The 16964-nt window shown below is 38.0% G+C and overlaps 1 protein-coding gene across 3 annotated transcripts in view; it reads left to right on the top strand.

Annotated features, from left to right (window-relative positions):
* The window catches only part of cobll1b (cordon-bleu WH2 repeat protein-like 1b), a 37180-nt gene that overhangs the window by 12769 nt on the left and 7447 nt on the right, over nucleotides 1-16964 (top strand). For all 3 annotated transcript variants that reach the window (XM_034693580.1, XM_034693582.1, XM_034693581.1), the window contains 7 exons: nucleotides 9897-10085; nucleotides 13687-13891; nucleotides 13982-14207; nucleotides 14302-14343; nucleotides 14433-14527; nucleotides 14701-14937; nucleotides 15024-15153. In XM_034693580.1, the coding sequence (XP_034549471.1) occupies nucleotides 9897-10085; nucleotides 13687-13891; nucleotides 13982-14207; nucleotides 14302-14343; nucleotides 14433-14527; nucleotides 14701-14937; nucleotides 15024-15153 (1124 nt within the window). The remainder of the gene's footprint in view (nucleotides 1-9896; nucleotides 10086-13686; nucleotides 13892-13981; nucleotides 14208-14301; nucleotides 14344-14432; nucleotides 14528-14700; nucleotides 14938-15023; nucleotides 15154-16964) is intronic.

Below are 16964 nucleotides of genomic sequence, written 5' to 3' on the forward strand. Positions count from 1 at the left end.
GGTTGCTTGCTGAATGTGTGACTGAGCCCTACATCTCTTTGAAGAAAACGTTTCTTTCTTTGTACTTGAACCCACCATTCCCCAGAAGACCATCCTGTTATACCAAGCAGCTGCTGAAATACCACAAGAGGCATTTTCGCTAATCCTTCTTGGAACCTCAAAGCAAAGTTACATTTCTATTAAATCTTAGGCTTTATTTCTCCTCCAGGCTGCTCCCACATGCTCACTGTATCATTTGATTAGTTAAACATGGAAGTGACTGAACAGATTTTGGTAAAAGAGATGCCAGCTGATATAGAGTGTAGTGGAATGTAGAAGTTTGTGTTTAACTTGTAGACTCGCGCTGATAGTATGATTTTATATTTTATTAGAATGTTCATACATTCTTTAGAAAGAGCATACATATTTTTGGTGTATTTTTGTATTTTAAAATGCATAGTTTATGTACACCTTTGGGTAAGAATAGCTAAATGTACAAAAATGAAAATAAATATTGATATTCTTAATTACCTGCCTTTCTTTCTAATCACTCGCCTGTGTTAAATACTTGAGTCTGATTGGTCAAAACCCCCTTAACAATGGTTATTAAATCTGAATAGCACGGACAATGCCAGGGACAACCAAATAACAGACATCACATCAAATTAATCTGTTAAAAAGAGTCCAGCACATTTATGATTTTACTGCTTCCTGTTGACGATGTTGCAAAAACATTAGCTACCCATATCATCGGTAACATCATTGATGTTTTTTAAAAAATATTACTTTCAGTGTATTTGGAGAGCACAGAACTTTAGATTCATGGTTCATGGCTGACCAAAAGAGGAGGAGATGAGGAAAACAGTGCTCTAGAAAAAATGATAAAACACACAAGGAGCTGAGTGAAAGTGATGTTGACCAAATTGAAGAAAACAGACACCAAATAACCACAAACTGCAACAGGAAAGGGGCTTTGGCAGAGTGACGAGACTGGTTGAGAGAGAAGAAAATGCCAACAGAAGAGTTATCAGGAAGAGGAGTTATCTGTTTTTGTATCTGTTCAGAATGCCAACGGAAAAATGCTAATGTTTTGACTTTACCGTGAAGGAAAATGTTCAGCGTAATGCAGGTAGGCTGATAAGAATACTGTTGCCATAGAAATGCGAACAAACATTTAATCGGAGGGACTGTTTTTAGTAAATCACTTGTTGTGAGTGTATTCATCTTTAGATCATGACTAAGTGAAGCGGCTCAGATTTAAAGGTGCAGCAGAGACTAAATGGGGTTGTGCTTGTGATGTGTCTTGCCATAAATCAAAATCAAAGTCCAAAGTAAGTTTTCTATTTTTATTAACAACACTCAAAATAAATCAATACCAAAAAAGATCGAAATAAATAATGACAATGACGGTGGCGTTCAACAAAAAATATCTAGCCCCACTCACCCTCTTTGTACACCTCCCACCACACAACTGAACAGGTACTTAAAAGGTGAAACCACACTCATGAACCCAAAACTGGAAATTAAGTAAGCAATAAAAAAGGAAATAATCATGATTAACGAATAAGACAGAAAATCAACATTATGGCCCCTACACTAAGTATCAGCTTGTTTGTATCTTAAGTTGGTATTCGGGTAATAAGTGGTACAGTGTATAGTGAGCGGGTGGTTATATGAAATAGAATCCTTTCAGGTTGAGACAAGACCTCTTCTTATCAGGTTCTTGTCTAAACCTGTGGGGTTGGCAGTATAGGGATACTTCTTCAAAGTAGCGTCAACTATACAGCTAATAGCACATTTGCAACTTTCACCAGCTAATATTCCGTTAGCTGACAGGTTCCTTGGTCTTATACCTCAGGAAAAAGGTGGGCTGTACATTCAGTGATTTAGTCATAAATTCCCTCAGTACTGGTTGTCTCTAGTTAAATATCTGCAGTTCTAAAATCAGCACTATGGCACTTACGTATGTGCTAGTGGTAATGCTAGTTGCAGCTAAGATAAGATATCCTTTATTCATCCCACAACAGGGAAATTTAAGTGTTATAGCAGAAAAGTAGACAGTGCAAAACAGTATAAAGCAAACAAGAGCATATAAAATAGTAGTTATTAAAAAGTTATTAGCAATTAAAATTAAAGAAGTAGAAATAAGCATATCTTACAATGTATATACACAACTAAATAAGTACATTTACAAGTATTTCCAAAACCAATGACGCGGTGAAAAATGTGCACAGACTTGTAGCCTATAAACAATGTACAGAACAGAACTGGGAAGATGGGTAGAAAGACGTATTGCACATGTAAGAAGAGAAGGATGAACTGAGAGGAAGTAATTGCATGTTAATAAATAGATTGGGGAAATATTGCACTTGAGTCCGTTTTGGTGATCTTATTGTTATTGGTTATAGAGTTTGACCACTGCAGGATGAAAAGACCTGCGGTATCTGTTCGTGAGACACCGCGGGTGAAGAAGTCAATAGCTTCATAGTCCTTCAGCAAATCTTTGTGATGACTTTTGTAGTGACTTAAAAAATGTGCCATGTTAAAACTGGATGATTTTTTCCCCCAGTTAGGAAACTTTGGGCTTATGTTGCAATCATGTTATCCACCACTGCAACAGTAAGAACATCCACACAGGCAACACCATTTCTACTCTGTCATCTGCTTGTTGTGGCTGTGCTTTTTCGTCTTGTCTGCATATGATAGCGGAGCGTATATTGCCACCCACTGTGTCTGTATGTATAGGTTTATTAATAAGTAAATACAAGCAACGTTTAGCGGTTGTTTTCATCTGATGAGGCAGTAATAATGAAAAATTATAAAAATCATAATAATGCGTCACATTTTTCAGGCCAGCCTAACCAATCTGATCGTTTTTGACACATAAGCACAAAATATTTTGTATATTTTTTTCAGTAGAGGAAGGAGCTGGCTATTACAGCGAACTATTGGTTTTCTTTATCAAATTTTGTGGGGTCTGATATTGAAATCAATTATATTATAAAATTACTTTTTCTTTGCTTTCTCTTAATTTGTGAGGCAGACATCTGTTTTCTAATCAGTTCACAAGTTCACGTCACAAACCAGAAGCTGCAGCTAAACAAAGAGAGTCTGTTCAGCACCAAAAACATAGCATGCAGTTTTTATTTGTCACAGTGCATATTTGTTTTCTGAGTCCATTTATTTGCACTCCTCAAGTCCACGCGATTAATGCCCGATGAGACATAACAAATGGCACAATGACAGCAGGCCTGTTATTTCCTGGTAGTCTGTGATCACGTCTGTCAGGCATGTCGTCTGCCATTGAAGTGGTTTGTTTGTGAGTGTCAGACCTCCCAGGGAAAACTGTGCGAGTGTGGCATCAGCACAGTCAAGCTTCAACACGTCTCCTCTCATTCAGCACATCATCCTCTGCTGGTGAGAAAACAGAGGCCCCGGATGATACAACAAAAAAAATCGCCTGTGTGTCCATGTCTGTCACCCAAGTAAGATATCTTGATAAAATCACTGATGACACAGCTGTATACACCCAGCTGACCCTGAACATAACACATGGCTTTTGTGTCATTTTTTTTCATACTTAGTTATTGCTTGTTTGGGGAATCCCAGTTGAATATCATGTGATATGTACAAGCTCACACAAGAGCTGTATCAATCAAATTAATCTATTTACAGCAGACATTTTAAGAGCATTTGAGAAAAGTTCAGACATGGTGCTACATGATCATAATCCCAATGTTGAATAAATAGCCAGAGCCAAATGTTGGACCTTGTACCCAGCAGGGACCACAGAGTGAGTTTGTGTTGGTCTATCTGCTTACATGTAAACAAGGGATTCATGGCATTCGTGGTTATATTTGAAAGTTTCATACCTAACTGTAAGATCTATACTTTATTATTCTTCCAAATAAAAAGCCCTCCCATACTTCTACTGTAGCACTGAAACTAGTACCTTGGGGAAATAGTTTTATCACTGCAGAGGTTTGGTTACTTCTCATAAATCTGTTTGATCATGTTAGATAAATGATAATACTGTACAGACCATTTGGTTGTATTGACTAAGCTGGATCCTTTGGCACCAGGCAGGAACTACTTTAAATTTGACTATCTACTTTGCAAATGTCATTCCATGCAATTTCCCCTGAGAGGCGTAAATATGAAAATTGTTTAACCTTATGTCGGCAATGAACATCAATTGCAGTTCTTTTTTAAGTGGACAAAGTTTTCTAAACTTGCTACCAGTCATCCATGTTTAACATGTTACAAAAAATAGAGGTGTTAAGATTGCATGCATTAAAGGTGACATATCATGCAAAATCGACTTTTTAATGGTTCTCTACCTGAAATATGTGTCCCTGGCATGTCTACAAACCCCCTCGGGTTTACTCCCCACGTCTGCAGATTTGAAGATGTAGTGGAGGAATTTAATTTTTCATGGAAAAGTGCTAGTGCTAGTTAGCATAGCCACATAGCTACATGTTCGTAGCTGTGTACCAAGACACACGTCGACATGCTGACAAATAAAACAACAAGAAACACAAAATCTGTGACAAATCGTTCAGAAAGGTCCTGCTGCAAGTGGCTCTCCGTCAGGATCAGATTCTGGATCAAATTCAGAGGGTTGAAGTAACGGGGGTCTGTGAGCAGCAGTGTATATTCAGCCAACATGTAAACATTAGATCAACGTGGTGGAGAGCCGAGGCACATCCACTTCCTGAGGGGGCGTGGTCAGAGAAAAAAGAGGGTTTTTCAGGCATGCCAAAATCTGATTTCAAAGTTTTTTTGAGCATAAACTTTAAAGACATGTTTTGGGGACCTCTTAGACCAATATATTTTGATGAAAAAGAGCGTAGTATGTCACCTTTAAAAAACAAAATGATTCAATTGGCTTCAGGTGCCTGTTATAAGAAGTTAAGAAGATGTCTCTGGCTGGCACTGAAAAGATGTTGAAAACAGGATTAAAAAATGTTTCAACCTCTATGCTTCGACCAGATTTCACAGCAAAATATGCTTCTGTCACAAGATTCCTCAAACATTTCCACATATTAACAGCAATTTTCCAGTAGCATCTTGGATATATTGCGCCTAAAATGGTTGTATTACAGTGTATCACAGTCAGCCAATGAAAAAATGACATGACTAGGTATGTCATGACTACCCATCAGGCGTCATCAACTGTGTCAGCAGTTGGGTATTTCTCCATGAGTAGAGTTTCACAGCCACACTGCCTCAAAGACTTTCTTTTTTCTTCAGTGGGGAATATTTAAAACGGCTCCCTTTACAATGCCACTGATCCTTCTTTTAAAACTCAAATAGCCCATCATGTACTGCTTTTACAGCTTTGTATGAAAGTAAAACATACTGAAAGATTTCATCTACTTCTGGAAAGTTACTGTGAAGAAATACTGGCACAATAATCATTTTGATCCTAAATTCATCCTTAAAATTAACAATTTTACATTTTTTTTGACGTACTGTCATCATGTGTAAACAGAACTTTAGGAGTTACTATCATTGCTCTGCAGTCCTGTGGGGTTTTTTTTAAACGAAGGAGGGCTTGTGTAATCCCTTTGTTAAATAAGCTTGCTATTATTTACTCAAACTAAAGTCTACAGTCTATAAATTCTCTTAATACCTGCCAGAGGTAGAATTGTATAACTTGTGCTGTACTCTAAAATGAGTGTTGGGTATGTTTGGTGGAAGTTATGATAGACAAAGAGTTAGATTTATTTCAGTCATTCAGATCAGCGTAATGAAATGGAAGAACTTTTTACTAACTGAATTCCATCCACATGAAAACATATGAACTCCATAACAAGTTGACAGACTCAGACAGCCCTGACTGGATGTGTCAACCTGACCTAACATGACTTTGTTATGGCGCGTGTCAGGGTGCCGTTGCTCTCTGTTAGTCCTATATTCTCTTGTAACTGTGGTTGGTTTCCAGCATTGTTGGATGTTAGTTATTTCTCACCTGTTAATTTTTAAAGTACATCTGCTGTCTATTTGAGAGTGGGTTTATTTTGTCTTGTTTGTTAAAAGCATCAGCCTGCTGCTGTTGGATATGAGGTTGATGAGTGAGTATGAGCAAACCTGATGGCAGATTTGTGGCCTGTCAACAAAACAGTAAGCTTAGAAGTGGTTACACATTTCAATAGACTTCTGCCTCAAAAGAAGTGTTAATCATTGGTGTTTAGTGGTATTCAGTTCAATTATAGTGCTATAATACACCTCAGATAACCTGTTGAACGTAATAATGGATAAGGTGGGGCTGTTCTTTTTTCAAGGCCTGTTTATAGATGTCCTATTGTCTTTTAACCCTCCTGTTATATTCATTTCTCTGGAACAGCAATAATGTTCCTGGGTCAATTTGACAACAATTCAATTATCCAAAAGTGTCAGAAACCCCCAAAACTCCATTGCTAACCATTTAAATCAAGATTTAGTCCATTGGTGTTCTTTAATTCTCACAGATCATGGTTCAATGAGGATAACTCACTCGTTTATCATCAAAATTAATGTTGAAACTTTTTTTAATGTACATTGGAAAGCCCTAAATATAAATACAATAGTTTTACATGACAGACTTTTGTTTATTTTATTTACCATTTTGATTTTTTTATGAAGTGATGTTGATAAATTAACACCTCTTTTGTGACATGCTGCCCAGATTTTTATGTTGCATTTAGCTGGTTTAGAAGGCATATATTGCCTAAAATACACTTTTAAAAGGGTCAATTTGACCCACAACATAACAGGAGGGTTAAATGATATTCTTGTGTCATTAAGTGTTACTTTCTTAAGCCAACCTACCAAACATCTTGACAGACATCCATTGGTTATATATATTGCTTACTCTTCGTAGTTTGAGGACTTTGTAAAGTTGTTCTGAGATCTGAACCAGGACACAGTGAAACAGTTTCCCTGGTCACTATGATACTGGAACCGCTCTTGGCATGAAACACTGCTTTGTGTTACAAGTCAGAAATCCCAAACTTTCATAGCTTATTTTCTGTATCAAGTCTACATGTAGACTGAATTAAGTTGAGAAGAATACTTTGTTATGAATGTTAGCATCCTAGGACAAAGAACAAAGTGCATACCTCACTTCTTTGCATACTTATAATTAAATTGTTTACCATGTGAAAATGTACATGTCACTAAATTACAATGACACTCACCCCACAATTAGTTCTAACCTAGCCCTTACAGAGAGAAAACTACAGATAAACATCTGACAAAGCTTACGTAAGCTTCCTTATGTCAAACTCCTTTGGACTGAAAAGATAAATTTTAATGGCTCAACGTATTATAAATTATCCTGTTTCAAATGAGGATTAGTTGAGTAATTCAATAAGAGTAACATTCTGAAAAGACACAAAAAACCTCCAATTGCAAATCCAGGACAAAAGCTCTCTAGTTGGACTCTCTTGCTGGGTTCACTTTCCATTTCCTCCTTTCAGTGTGTTTTATCAAGAATGTTTCAAGCCAGTAGCTGTCACGCACACCAGAGCAGAATAAACAAAGAAATAAACAGGTCACAGATTTAGTGTTCAGAGATGAACAGATAAAATGTTTAGCCCCTGTGCCTGTTGCATGTTTGTTTTTCTGCTGCTGCCTCAGATCCTCTTGCAATTCAAAATCTTGTGTTTCTCAAAGGCTAACTTCAAGTTGAGTCAGACTTTACAGTTAGTCACATTTAACAGTACATGCTGCTGACTCACATGTATAGAAACCAGACAATGATACATGAGGAAGTCTGTCTGACATTAGGTCTCACTAAGACCGTTACTTGTTCTCTTTTACTTCAGCTCATAAACAGCGTGATGATAATATTTTGTCAGTATCACTTGTTTATACGGTGGCCCTGAAGGCCAATAGTAATCATATTTCAAAAACGCAAAATTAATTTCACTTAGCAAAAAAAAAATTCAGAATCAGAAAATGAATTTCAAGAAACCGGAGGGTAGGACCATGGTACTTGTTTGTGATTGGCTAGACCCAAGTCTGTCCGGGATCTGTCATTTATCATTTCACAAAAACTCACTAAAGATGATTCCATAATGCTGTATGTAGCTAGTCATTCACTTAGCAAAAAGATAATGTCTAGAGCGGCTTAGTTTCTGCTTAAAGCTAGGGTTGGTAGTCTCGGAAAACCAGCATGAATTTGAATGTAGCTTTTCCTCATGACTCCGTCTAACCCCTCCCCTCCTCCCTCGGAGCTCCTCCAAAACGACGGGCAGAATGGCTGGACGGGATTTGATTGGTTTAAAATTTGGGGAGCCAAAAAACGGTGATTGGTTGGTGTTTTCCCAGGTTTACTCCGGCTGTAGATAGCAGTTTTTTTTCACTCTTTTTTAGGAACACATCATGTATTGATTGCCATCAGGACATAAAGATCATTTTAACCAGTATGACAAAAAGTGTATCTAAATCTGACTACCAACCCCAGCTTTAAGGCATAAAATCACAACCATAAAATCACAACCACCATTATTAAAGTTATGTGAGGATTTTATTATCAGACTTTCTTCACTTACTTCATTAAATAGTATCAGTCATATTAGCAGTAAGGACACATAAGTTGTAATTATTAATATAAAGTTGTTCATTGTACTCAGTTAATATATAAAATAAAAAATATAAACAGTATTAAATACAGAATTATCACATACTGTATATTATATTGGCTTCACTACATTGCCTCTGTATTGAAGTTGTAGCCATAACAGTTGCACCCCGGTGTTTGTGTGTGTGTTTTTATATTCATGTGTTCATGTGTTAGTGTGTGTGTGTGTGTGTGTTTTCATGTATGTGATAGTCATAGTGTTTAAGGACAGCCGCCCCCATGGCAAGACTAATAATCCTTTGCTAGACGTTCCTCAGTGGAGCCAGTGACCTTGCATTGCTGGGATTCCTCTGTTTGAATAAGCAGTGCCCCCACGTGAGACTTTACAGGCTATAATTCAGGACTCGGTGTCTGCAGAAGCCTGTTCTATCTGCATACTGACTGAATGATGTGGCACTTGAACGGCTCCGCAGCTATTGATTTATCAGCCAACTGAACATCTTGATGGTATTTCAGCACAGTTGTGAGACCATTGCTTCGTGGTGGATGTGATCTTCTTGTGTTTACTTTGGTTTGTTGTCACCACATCTGCAGCTTTTCAGTAGAACAAGAACACAAAATGAAATTAGTTACAGCTAGTTTTAAAGGCTTGTAATGACAACTCTGTTCAAATTCAACTCGTTTTTTATACAGACAGAAGTTTTGTATTGATGACCTCCACGTCAACTTTTTAGGCGTGTGTTTGGAATACCTGGTCAGTTTTGAACTGTCAGATCACTGCCTATGCTCCCTCTCACACTGTTTTGACACATTGTCAAGGAATGCAGAGCTTAAATAAACACTCAAATACACTGTTGAAAACTGAAATGTGCTTGTCTTGGTGAGACTAATGCATAGGGTGTTGTCTCTACACTATAAAACTGTTGAACCACAAAGTATGCTATGAAACAAAGTGTGCACAGCTACAGAAACTGTGGTTTCTATATATCGTGTCTTATTATCAGTCTTTCTCACATGTCTGTCCAGCCGATTCTTCAGGCTCAATGAGTAAATCTGTTCACTTGGTTGTCTTGTGACTAGTTTGCAAAGTGGCCTCGAGCCCTTTCATGTAAAAGCCTTGCTGCTTTCTAAAACCTGTGAGAGAAAGGATTTCTTTCATGCTGTCTGGTGCACTTTGATTTGAAGTCAGATTATGATGTAAGATGGCACAATTCTAAAAGTTTTCAGAAAAATGCACACTGATACTTTGAGTGGGAAACCATTCCCAGTAATCTCTGAAGTGCTCATTTGCCTGGCTGTGTCAATTGTACAAAAGCTCAATAATTTACACGTTCTTGTCCAACTACAGGGTGTCAACCAAAAGCAAAGCACCAACCCCGCCAGGACTAAAGAAGTTGGATTCCCCAGGTTTCTCCCAGTGGTACCCTGGAAACCCTCAACTAACCATGGAGCAGAAGGAGAACCTTATTGATAAAGAACTCTCTCTGGTTGTGGTTCTGCCTGGAGGAGTAGAAAAGATGACCACAGTCCATGGCAGGTAAATTTAGACCACTGTATCTAATAAGTAAGTCTAGTTTATGATCTGCTGAATTTTGAAAAATGGTTGCATGTCAAGGATGAATCAAGAATTAATTTAAGCTTAAAATTAAGCCAGTGCAGAGGTGTCAAAAACTGTAGTACCTTGCATGTCCATTTGAGGCTGACTCCAAAAGTGGGTAAGTTGGTTTAAACCTCCATTTTAAAGCTCCTGTGGGAAGTTTTTATGTGTTATGAAACAGACTGAAATTAATATTCATAACTCTTAAGACCTAAAAAGGTAAACAAAGTGATGAGTGACTATTTCTATTTAGTTACTTTAATATCTGAAACCAGTGACGTGGGTAGGTGTATGACCGAGTGATAAACTTCATGTTTCTGATACAGCATTTTTTTCACATGCAAAGGCAAAGATTGTGGTTGACTCAACATTGTACTATTAAAAGAGAGCAGGACCAGGGGCACTTATCATATATGTAGAGGGCAAAATCAGCAAAGAAGTCTTTTGGCTCGTTTCCACCAAGCGGTCTGGTATGGATCAGTACAGTTTGGTACGGGTTGGATCGGTAACGCCTGATCCTGTTTGCGTTTCCACAGCCAACTGTGCCCTACTTTTTGGACGGCGTGTAAGCCGGATGCCGATAGCCGCGTCAGCTACGTAATAGCGTGACATCATAGCAGCGTGACACAGTGTACCCCGCTAATAAATGCAACAAAGAAGAAAAATGCGAGGAAAGTCTGCACCTCCGGGGTTGACCATGGAACGCTGTTTCTTGACGCCATTTTCCAAACAAAAAAAAGTTATCTTCCTGAAGTCCACTGGAGATTTAAACATGGCGGGGTTATGTGTTGTTCTTTATTACCGCTGTTGCACGGGAAGTGATGATTCTTTCGACCAATCAAAGACTGCAGTGTTTCTATCTCCACCTTCTGGGGTCGGATCAGTATGTCTGGCACCCCAACAGAAGGGTACCAAAAACTGGGACGGTACGGCTTGGTAATTTGGGGACCTGTCCCGGTTTTAGTCAATGGAAACGCCACAAAATGCATGATGTACCGAGACGAACCAAACTGAACCGCTTGGTGGAAACAAGGCTTAAGTTTACAGGGGGTGCCAAAATCAACATGAACCAAAACGTCTTCACTGGAGCTTTAAAATACCAATTTTTACAACAGAAGCAAATGTGCGTTTAGCCTTGAGCTAAAAGTATTTTTGGTCTCATTAGCTTCTTCATTTTTACTCATAACATTTATTCTACTTACATTTTTATTTAAATGACCCGTTTGGTTATACTGACTCAAGGCTCTGACATATCCAGTGACAGATGGTACTTGCTTTGTGTCACCACTGCTTATACAGGACACTAAACCTGATTCAAAACAGTGAATGGGAACATTGCAGGGGCTAAATCATTCTCACAGATTAAGTCTGTGATTTCAAAAGCATATCATGAGACTGATGTCAGATTACAGTAAGTCAACAGAGGAAGTTCAATTCCATGAAGATTGAGTCAGATAGGTGGAGCAGCTAAAACGTTTGTGAAATAGGACCAAACTGATTGCATTACATCAGTTTTCTTCTCTTATCTAATGCTTAGCGTTGAGATTATTGGACTTTTCGTGATTCATAGATTATTTCCACACTGAATGCAACAATGCATGAAGGACACATACAAATCTTACTGCTCAGATACTGAACCATCTAATCAGATCGGCATGTGACTACACTCCCACATGTCAACGTTTTTTAGAGCAAGGTCTGTGTGTCGTTATGTGTGTCTACTTTCTCACAAATCTCTCACTTTCCATGGACTGAGTTTATTTAAGATATCATTATCTTCCTCACAATGCTCACTGTTTACAAACAGTCTTTACTCTGTGTCTTTTGCACCTTGGCCTCTTGAGAAATTACTCAGACCAGTCTGTTATGAAAGAATTAAGCACCAGATTCTTTGACGTCTTTTCTCCCTCTAAACCTGTTTTGAGTGCCTGCACAGCAAAGTTAACTCTTTACTCTGAGTGTTAAGTTTAAGTTGTAAATGTTTAATCAGTGTCATGAAAGATCCATGTTGCCACAATAACTTACTGTACATTTGCTTTGCATTGTTTCTTCACAGCTTCTTCACCTTAACACTTTCATTTTGAATCAGTGAATATGCCAGGTGAAGAAATTGTATGTTTTCATCTGCAATCATAGCTCAGTTAGTCAATGGTCAGAACATTATTAAGCAATCACTAAGAAAAATGATTCAAGTCTTTTTTTAAGGCAAACAGTGCATTACATCTGCTATTAGGAGTTTTTCCAGTAAAGAAACAGACTTAAATGAATTCTGACACCTCCGTATAATCTACAAAATCTGCTGCTGCAGCAAGGTAGGTGTCAGGTAAAACACTGCAACAGCCTTTTTTTTTAAAAAACGTATTACTCAGCAAAAATTCTTGATGAGAAAGACATTTGGGTGTAAACAGAAAAAGGACGAGTATTTTTGGTTCGAAACACTACTTATAAAGGCACAGGACAAAATCAGCAAAGAGAAAACTAGAAACATTTTGTCCACTGGTAACATTTTGGCACCAAAACTGGTACAAACCAAAGGTAACTTACTGGATCTTTAATTATGAGATATTTCTTCCAATGAGAGACACAGCTGACTGCGGGAACACTGTAGCTGTTGGCTAGGAGGCTCAAACTCCGCCTCTTTACGTCACAATCACTCGACAGCAGCAATATGGCCACCGCCATCGATTGGCCTCAAACAGTTCTTCAGAAACAAATTGGTGACGTCACGGATACTACGTCCATATTTTATACAGTCTATGGTGCAGACCTGTGAATGATGAGAGTTGGCGTGTAGTGGCTGTGACAGAGGGTGTGTAGCAGAGACGCACACAGCAGGCAGGAAGAAGTGCAACTAGCTGCAAGCAAACCAAATCCAGCACATTCCTGCATGTGTGTGCTGAAGTGTGGATGTTTATATAAGTTATTTGAGCATAACCGCTGTTGAACAATCACATAATAACTTCTTATTTCTTAGTTGGCTGCTTTGTTTGATTTAAAGCATATTTTGTACTTTTGAATTCTTTTGATGTAATAGCTGTATTTATATTAATTGTTAATTTTGTATATTCTTATGTTATTTTATTTTTAGTATCAACTACTGTCTTTATATGTGTCAATTTAGTATTTTTTTAATTCATTTTTGATATTAGAACACTGTTTGGGTGGAGGCTTCAAATAAGCTCTCTGAGTTTTCTGCCTCTTCCTGCACAGTATATTATTTATCTTTGCTCTTTTTTTGTGTGTATTTTCTTTTAATTGTGCAAATAAATAAACATAAACATAACCTTATCTTCATGTCAATCAACCACCACTGCTCGCTTGCTCTCCATCATACGCTTGTGGCAGCTTCTGGTTAAAGACAGAAGCGTGGATCTGATTTTGGTTCATAAGCATTGGTGTTTTTGATACAGTTGAACATAAAAATAATGCTTATTGTAATGTTTTAAATCACGTGGCATTGAAAAGAATTAGAGTATCAAAGATTTTGAAAACCTTATCATCCTCTTCATTTTTGTCTTAATGTGTCTTCATTGTCTTTCAGCAAACCCCTCATGGATCTGTTAGTGACGCTTTGTGCAAAGTATCACCTGAATCCATCGAGCCACACCTTAGAGCTGGTCACCTCCAACAGGAAGAAGACCAAACTCAAGCCCAATGCTCTCATAGGAACTTTGGATGCAGAGAAGATCCTGCTTAAACCTAAAGGAGAGGACAAAAATAAGAGGACCATCCCTCAGATGCCGGAGGTACGTCAAACACGAATAATAAGCGTCACTGTTTGCTCTTCATGTTCAGTAAACAGATCTCATTAAGGTGGCACATTCTGTGTTCTACAGGCAACAGTTCGAATGGTGATCAACTACAGAAAGACCCAGAAAACAATACTACGAGTCAGTCCTCGAGTTCCACTGTCAGATCATTTGCCGGCTATCTGTGAGAAATGTGAATTTGATGTTGAGTCTACAGTTCTGCTGAGAGACGTCCACTCACTGGCTCCTTTGGACATATCCCACTCTCTGAATGATTATGCAATAAGAGAGGTTTATGCAAGAGACACAAAAGGTAAGAGCTAATGCATAGAAAAATGAAAACAAACAGCATGCTAGGACATTCTGCAGATCTCAGCATATTAACCATTCACATTATACCTCTACAGGACCTGCTTCTCCTGTGTTTCCAGCCTCTCCAACTCATACAGGTACTTTAACTTGCAAGCAAACTGATTGATATACAAAGAGCCGTCTTATTTCTGACTGTTTTCTTGAACTTTTTGTATTTTCTTTCTAGGTACAGTCACACCTGGAAAAGATAAAAATCAAAAAGAGGAAGAAAACAAAGGCCTCTTCAGTTTGTTTAGAAGAAGCAAGAAGAAATCATACCAGGTAATGCTGCATTTTGATGATCTGATTATGTAGAAGTACAGCTGTATTAAAAGGCAGCTTCAAATGTTCAGAGGGAGGTTTGTTTACTTTGGTTTGTCATTGGTTGACGTGAACTTTGTTGATTCAGGAGCAGGCCTCTTATCATGTTCTGATTGGATGTTTGCTCTTTAAAGGCAACCACCGTCAGTGCCCCAGCTTCTCCTGTGCTCGTGAGCAAGCCACGACCTCTCAGCATGGCCTTACCAAGCTCTCATTCATCCATGGTCGGCTCACCTTCAATACATAGTGACGTGCCAAAGAAGAGACGCGCACCACAACCGCCAATCCTCATGTCCCAGAGCTGCCCATCAGACGTCAGCACCCGACGGAGACTTTACTCAGAACCGAACACCAAACTGGATTACGACCAGGTCAGTGGACAAGTCAGCATTACTCTGGCAGTAATAGAATTATAAGCCGAGTGACTATCTAATCTAAATGAATGCTGTATACATAGATGTCTGGTATAAGTCGAGGGTCCTCAGCGGAGTCTTCGTTAAAGAGAACCAAACGAAAAGCTCCTCCACCCCCTTCATCCCCAAGTGCTGTCGTCCAGGAAAAAGTACCTCTGGATGAAAACATGTCAGGTACGTCTTTACATTTCAAGGCCTTCAAGAGTTTTTATTTGAGTCCTTTGATTTATTGCTGCATTAAACTGGTTAAATAAAACGCCCGTTAATACTTTGGCATGTGGACTTCGGCCTCAAAGACAAAGACAGGTCTGTGCAAACTTTGATGCTGAACTCTTCACTTTTCATTTATTTGACTGTGGCGCCTCCTAGTGGTTATTGTAGTGCACTGGTTTATTTTAACACCAAACTACAGCTGTGGGAGGAGGCATAGTTCTTGGAGCTAAATGCTAGTCTGAGCTTGAACAACATTCATCTGAATAGGTGTAATCTGAAGCAGCATATTCTGCTGTAATTAATCTGTTTCTACTTGCACGGTCCATATACTGCTTCTATTTATCTATTTATTTAGTATTTCACTTGTTGAGCACCTTCTTTCCACACACCAGCTGTTTGTTCAACTTCTATCTCTTAATTACACATAACAGGCATGGTTTTAAATGCTTTGTCTTCAATGCATTGACTCTTAATCAAAAAAGAGAACAAGTCTTGCTTGTTACCTAAGATTACTGTTAAATCAATCAATCAGACTTCATTTGATAATCCATTTTCATACAACACTATGACACACAATGTAGGGATAGACCGATTATCAGCCGGGCCGATTATCGGTGCCGATATTCGGCATTTTGACGCATATCGCCATCGGCCTTTTTTTAAAAATCTGACGGCCGATAAAAGATCAATTTAAAACTGGGTTATTTTGGCTCAGAATTCACTAAATCATGTGGCAGAAATGACACGGTTTACATAAACCGTAGCCTAGGTTGCGTTCCATTTCTCCCTGCAGTTTCTCATCACAGGGGATGAGCTGAGCAGCATCCTTTGTGGCCCCTACAATTACTAGTGATTTAAAACTCATACAACCCCACTCATAAACACTGAAATACCCCCATAAAACAAAAATAAGTGACAGATTAACATTTCAGTTATGTTGACATTTTGGAAAACTTTATTTACTGTAGAAAACTTTAGAGAGCTATTTATTTGTTTAAGTTTTCATTTCATTTTATAAGACATGCTACTGAGTCTGGGAGCTCCCTGTACTTTGTTAGAATTTTAAAACAAAGATGTCTATTGTCTAAAATTAAAAAAAAACTTTAACATTTTGCAAATCTGAAAAGCTGTTTAATAAACATATGCTTAAAGGCATTTAAACAAAGTTAAGTGTTGGAGTTTGTATTATTCAAAATTTTGACGCCAATATTTCCCCTTTTACTGCAAATAAATATCGGCTCCAAATACCGGTTATCGGCCTCCTTGACTACTAATAATCGGTATCTGTATCTGCCCTGAAAAAAACATATCGGTCTATCTCTAACACAAAGTGCTACACATAAATACATAAGAAATATATTGATATATTATACCAAAAAATGTGACCACTCCCCACCCCACCATCTATTTACAAGATAAAAAACATGTTTCAGATTAACGACTCAATAAAAGGCTCACAGGCTGGTGAGCTGAGGAAAGTCTGAGATCATGAGATCTTAATGAGGACAAAATAAAACTTGAATACTCCAAAAAAAGAAAATAATAAACAATAAAATGGTGGCAATAAATAAGATAATATGATTGTAAATAATAATTTGGAAAAAAAGCACAAGATTATAAAGCAAAAAGAGATAAAGAAAACAAGACTATGAAACACTAAAGAAATCCCAGTAAATCAAAGAGTTAGATAATAAACACACAAACAAGCTAAAATAGGATACTGAAGAGAAAAGAGAATGAAATAAAGAAGTAATAAAATAAAAATGAGCTGA

Source organism: Notolabrus celidotus, chromosome 10 (assembly GCF_009762535.1).
Source record: "Notolabrus celidotus isolate fNotCel1 chromosome 10, fNotCel1.pri, whole genome shotgun sequence".
Taxonomy (NCBI): Eukaryota; Metazoa; Chordata; class Actinopteri; order Labriformes; family Labridae; genus Notolabrus; species Notolabrus celidotus.